Source organism: Amblyomma maculatum, chromosome 9 (assembly GCF_055883805.1).
Source record: "Amblyomma maculatum isolate TAMU_Amacu chromosome 9, ASM5588380v1, whole genome shotgun sequence".
Lineage (NCBI taxonomy): Eukaryota > Metazoa > Arthropoda > Arachnida > Ixodida > Ixodidae > Amblyomma > Amblyomma maculatum.
The window spans coordinates 83743078-83748999 of NC_139352.1; the positions used below are offsets into that span (position 1 = coordinate 83743078).

The following is a 5922-nucleotide window of genomic DNA, read 5'->3' on the forward strand; positions in this document are numbered from 1 at the left end:
GTGGTTCTAGGTCGCTGTGTTTCAGGACCGTTATCACTTGGATGCATTTCTCTCTCCTGTGCTCATGCGTACCATTGTTTTACTTTGTTGCACACTAGTTCCACCCCTTACATTCAAAACAAATATTAATTAAAATCTGGAGGTTCTATAACATTCAATGGACATTTTGTCAGGAAGGAGGAAGTAAAAAGTAAGCAAGGTCACGTTAGAGAGCTGAAGACAGGTTTCCAAATGCGCTTGCAAAAAAAAAAAAAGGAAAAAAAAAACATTTGTCTTAGAGGTCACCGTAACTTCAAAACTGATGCTCTGAGCCTACTAAATAAAGGGACGCATCTTAATTGTGTATTGTCCCATCAAATGAATATCTTAGCATACGGTGGTTTGTCCCTCTTCTCCAGTATTTACTACCCTAGGGAGCATGTTTCTGGTGTCTGAAGACGCCTATTTGTGTGTCGATCTCTGTGAGAAAATAATAGGTTCTCTTCTGTTCTACACAAACGTGAACACATGAGATGTGCAAGCCTTTTGAAGTAAATTGAAGAAATTTTAAGTAATGTGTGCAGACCAGGTAAAAGTTTTCTTCTTAAATGAATGACCTCAGAGTGCACATTTAGGACAATTAGAAACACTCTTACCTATTCTGCCGAGACGTCGGCCTTTCTTCCCCAATGCAGCCGCTTCCTCCGTTCAAGCCTGCGGAAATTGGAAACAGAGGACCAGTAAGTAGCCTTCATTTGTACCTGTACGAGAAGCTCAGAGTAAAATATTATATGAGGAACGGCTGAGGAAACTGGACAGTAACAGATGGGCAGCTGAAGTATTTAAATACCTATACTTAAAAAGCGTTGACTCACAATGGAGGAAGATAACTAGCAAACTAACTAGTACGTATGCTAGTCACAAGGACGGAGAAATAAAGAGCGTTAAGAAACAGGTGAAAAACACAGAAGGTGAAAATTAGATAAATTCTATGGAAAAGAAACAGCGTGTGGAATTATACCGAAAGTGGAAAAGGCAGATCAGGAAGAAAGCTTTCTTTGATAACTCAAGAGGCAGTACCCTACTTTTTGAAGCTAGATCAGGGTGCCTTAGAACACGCAGCTACAAAAAGAAATTTAACAATGAAGATGACGCATGTGCTGTATGTGGTAACTCCAGTGAAATAATTGACCATGTTATACTCGAATGTAATGGTATCCATCCGGAAGTTGATGCAGGCGCAGTCACTGTTCCTGAAGCTCTGGGGTTTAGAGATCCCAGTGGCCGGGTGAATAAACCGGCGGTGGAAACTAGCAAAAAACGACTGGAAGATTGGTGGCTTAAAAGCAGAGATCTAATAAATAGAATGATGGTTTAGTTAACCAATCTAAATCAATAATTACGATATAGGGAGAAAAATGAGCATGATAGCTACTGCTACCACCCCGTTTCAAAGGGGACGCTCCTATATTCCACCCAAAAAATGTATACAAAATCTGGTCACTTTTTGAAGCAAAGCTCTAATATGAAGGGGTTTTCGTCCATGAAGGGGTTAGCGGGTGGTACTTTAATGCCTCTCGGTAATTCTATATAGTCTTGTCATAAGAAACGTTTCGAACGGTTTTGTGAGCACCCCTTCACGGAAGCACAGGCTTACCGAATACGGGTTTAATTTTTCATTTATGAATCTATCCTGTAGCGGATCCATCTTTATTTCTGTGTGGACCGATTACCACAAGAACATTGTCAACTATTCACGCAACACCAGTTCTCTTCTCGTCTTGAAATGCACTTCCTCAGTGATCCATTCTGCTTATAGCAATGCATAATGCATCGTCAAAGTTGTCTGACGTAAAAATATGCAACAAATGCATGATCTGTAAGCAGATTAGAGGAAGCTCTGGTATCCATATGAAATGATATGTGAAATCTTCCTTTCCCTGCTTCGGGGAGCTTTTATTTCCTAGTGAAAAAAGCCTATGAGTCACAATAACCTCATACAAAATCTCACACTAGACTCATACTAATCTCATACAAATCTTATATAATATCATACTAATCTCATTCATCATATGAGAAATATTTGAGAAATAATGAGATTTGTATGAATCTAGTATGAGAAATCTGTATGAGGTTATTGTGACTCATGCGGTTTTTTTCATAGGGTTTGGAGTGAATATATGGTAAAAGGATCACGTAATTACGTTCAGAACGTTTTATAGATAGATTGTTATGTGCACCAGCACGGGGTTTTCGAAATCGGGATAAACGAAGCACATGTTCTGGAGACGCTCTAGAAACACATCGCGTCTTTGTTCAGAGTCCAGTTGCTTCGCTTGATGTTGTTGCCTTGGCCATAGTGAGACAACAATGGCTCTCCTGCGCATACTCAGGTGTACCAGGGTACCTTCAGGCAGTGCTCTTCCCACAAGGACTGCCAGCCAGATGAGTGCTGCATCTACGGCCTGAGCAGAGGGGACAGCTGCGTCAAGCACAACAAGCCCTGCCCTGTAACCGAAATTCCAAAACGTCGTAAGGACACGTTGAAACGCGGGCAACATTCTTTTGTCTGCGTGGCGTAGGGTATGGGGGGGGGGGGGGGCAGGGTGCAGGAGGGCGTAGAACTTTTTGTTAGCCCTACACTTTTGAGCTTCCTTACAGCTTGCGTTCAAATGTCAAGTTTTGATTGAGTCGCACCTCGGAGTTTACCGATTTTTTTGTATCTGCTAGTGACATTCAGAGGGGATAAGATTTTTCGTAATGCAGCGAAAATTACGTTTAGTGTGAAATGTTGCAATTAGTAATTTCGGAGACTAAAAACAGCGCAGTAGTGACTGTATTTAAGCTGCCCAATGACAAATGGTAACACTTCAGCATATGCAGTCTGTGGACTGTGGCCTGAAACATACGATGATTATGCGTTGTCTTTCAAGGATAAGACCAGTGAAATGCTGACGGGGCAATTCATGAAATATTTGAAGCAGAATAAATACAAAATTGATTCGTTATTGCTTCCGAAGCAGCACTTTTGAAGTTGTAATTGACAATGCAAGTATCCGCAAAATTTTTAGGACTGTTTCTTTCAGCGGTCCGGGGTTGACCATTCACACGCAGTCCAGATAACCCAGATAGGATTCGTAGGAGGCAAGTGACTCGTCACATTGCGTTGAGACAAAATTCTTGTTAAGAGGTCATTCGAAGGCGACGTCGATGTCACTGATACCGATTGTGACATGTTCTCGTTCGTAGCCCGTCCCCGGTTTTGCCCGCCGTACAACAGTGGTGGTTACTTCTACAACAAGTGCTCGGAGCCCGAGGACTGCCCATACCCGTACCTGTGCTGCCGACTCAGGGGATCCTACCTTTGTGTGCCGTCCTTCTACGATAGGCGGCGTCGCCGGCGACGTCAAGCTGCCGTCGACCATTACGGCCATCTTCATGGGACCGACAAGTGGCTCGGTTTGGGATGAGTGCTAAACCTTTTCTCAGTGCGAAATTGCAGTGCAATAAAAATTCATTGAATGCACTTAATTCTGTTTTAAAGGTAAGTGTAGGAAGACAGGGACAACAGACACACTGAAGACAGGACACAACGCTAACTTTAGTGCCACTGATATTCAGAACTAAAATCCGCTTTAAGTGCGGTATGGCGAAAGCTTTCCGGAGGCTCTTTCCGCCCGTTTTCAGCCTTTTCACTCATTCGCATCATTTGTTTTCTCTCTTCTGTTCCTTTTTCTCTTTTTCCCATGGAGTTTCTTACTCTTACCTAGAGGGAAAGCTGTGCTGCCGTCTATGGGAGTTTACATGGAGTTTCCAGACGGCCAGTTCAGCCACCATGGGCGCTCAAAGCATCATGGGCCGGAGAGCTACCGAGTGCAGAACTACAACTTTTAGCCAAAACTAATGAAAAGATAAACGTTGTTCTACCGTAAATAATGTCCTAAGATTGAATATTGTGACTATAAATTGCAAAAAGAGAGAGAAACAGAATGCCAGTGCGAGATTTATCCAATATAAGCGATGGCCCTTTCTCCTATTGGCTTAGTTTTGAGCAGCACAAATACCAATATTTCGCACTCAATAGGCAAACTTTGAAATAAAAAAATGTTATGAAAATATTTATCATTGTGCCATCACTTAAGGAAGTTTTTAGTGGCATTTCGGGAAACAGAAACCATTTATTGGCGACGTCTGCTTTTGCGCCTTCGCTACTATGGCTTTCACGGTCTATGTACGCACCTTCAGATGATGATGATAACGAAAAAAAAAAAAACATTGCAGTAACGCCACTCCACGTACTCGAGCAAAACCGACTGTCCCGCAACAAGTAGCACACCGGCCCATGATTCTTAGCGCGCCCATGGTGGCTGAAGTGCAGCGCCCTCAGCTTTCCCTCTAGTTAGTGTAAGGAACTCTATGCTTTTTCCCATGTGTCTTGCACAATTATGACGCAATTTGCACAATTTCGACGTCCGTGCCTGCTTTTGACGTCTGAACACTATATCGACGTCCTTGGCTACTTGACATATATTTTATTTATTTTTTTGCTTTAATTGATTGCATGATTACTCCACATCAACGAAATTTTGCACATAGACACATGTTTTCACCCTCTACCTTACCGAACTATTCGTTTAATCATCAATCAATTCATTCTTCGACAATCACGGTGTGACACCCTCCGAAGACGCATTAATCTGTTTCACACTCATGAGCCTACAAAGTCTTTCGCCTTAAAACAAAACGTCACAGCGGAAATAAGCGCTGACGAATAGAACATAGCGCATCTAAGGGATGAACAGATGCAGAAAGAAGGATACAGGACTGCCACAGCGCCAGTCCTGGGTCAGTCCATCTAACCAGCACTAAACCATTTAGCCCGTCTTTAAGTTGAAAACAGTTTTTAGCCACTGCGTACAATAAAAGTTGCACCAAGGTAGAAACTAACCTCTTCCATAGGCTCAGTATACTGGTTTTGCAGAGAAAGCTTTGGCCACACACTCATGCATACCGTCTTCGCACTTCTGTCAACCATGTTGGCGTAAAGATGGTAAAGCTTCTTGGTTGCCAGCTGTTGATCTTCGGACCATGTGTTGGTTGTGCTGATCCGTCGACAGTGGTCTTACCGATTCACAGGATTCTAACGAAACCATGTTGGCCGTTAGTGCCACGATCATACGTGAATGGTTTATGTACGACTTTGATAGGACCAGCGCGACACATACGTATTCCGCCTGAATCTTCGCTATTCCGTATGCATCGCGCTGAAAGTTCGCATAGACTCCGTATGTTTGAAAACGCTTTCTGTGTGCGTCATTGAACACAAGATCGAATCTGTTGGAATAGCGGGAAGGTTAACGCTGAAAGACAGGGACAACAGAGACACCGAAGACAGCACACAGTGCTACCTATATACTGTGGTTGATATTCAAAACTGTCTCTGTATCCTTAAGAGAGTGTTCCCAGCCGAAGTGTTATCCCTGTTTGGTGGAAGCCGTCCATCACCTAGACAAGAGCGCAGAGCGTGTAAAATTCTGCGTTCTGAATATCAGTGACACTCTAGGTAGCGTTGTATCTTCAGTGTGCCGGTTGTCCCTGTCTTATTACACTAACCTTCCGACACATTCATGCACCAATTAGCCTGAAAGAATGTTTTCGCTATTGGAATAGCATCATGGGACGTTTCACTAGGGAATTCTCTGCGTGCACCAGTGCAATCGGGACCTCATTATCAGGACGCCCTGGGACGTGGATGCCGTTTATTTGAGAAATTTCCTGAAGCCTATTTGTGGTGGCTCAGTGATCTTTTCGCACGACGCCTGATCCGGCGGCACCAGTTCGAGTCTGGACGCGGAGGTCGCATTTCGATGATTACAGGACTCAAGGAACCACTGTACGGTGCAGTCTGCGAACATTTAATACCCCCAGGCGGCCGAAGTTTCT

At 43.4% G+C, this 5922-nt stretch overlaps 1 protein-coding gene across 1 annotated transcript; it reads left to right on the plus strand.

Moving 5' to 3' along the window:
* Window positions 1-668: 668 nt before the first annotated feature.
* On the plus strand, window positions 669-3449 carry LOC146179637 (uncharacterized). Its single transcript, XM_084580229.1, has 3 exons — window positions 669-719; window positions 2373-2511; window positions 3229-3449. The coding sequence occupies exons 1-3, from the start codon at window positions 669-671 to the stop codon at window positions 3447-3449; spliced, it is 411 nt and encodes a 136-aa protein (XP_084436355.1).
* Window positions 3450-5922: the final 2473 nt, after the last annotated feature.

Excerpts from the sequence above, each read along its gene's own strand:
- LOC146179637 (XM_084580229.1), top strand. The coding sequence starts at position 669 with ATGCAGCCGCTTCCTCCGTTCAAGCCTGCGGAAATTGGAAACAGAGGA. Across the intron at positions 720-2,372 it reads AAATTGGAAACAGAGGACCA|GTGTACCAGGGTACCTTCAG; the intron begins GTAAGTAGCCTT and ends GCGCATACTCAG. Across the intron at positions 2,512-3,228 it reads AACCGAAATTCCAAAACGTC|CCCGTCCCCGGTTTTGCCCG; the intron begins GTAAGGACACGT and ends TCTCGTTCGTAG.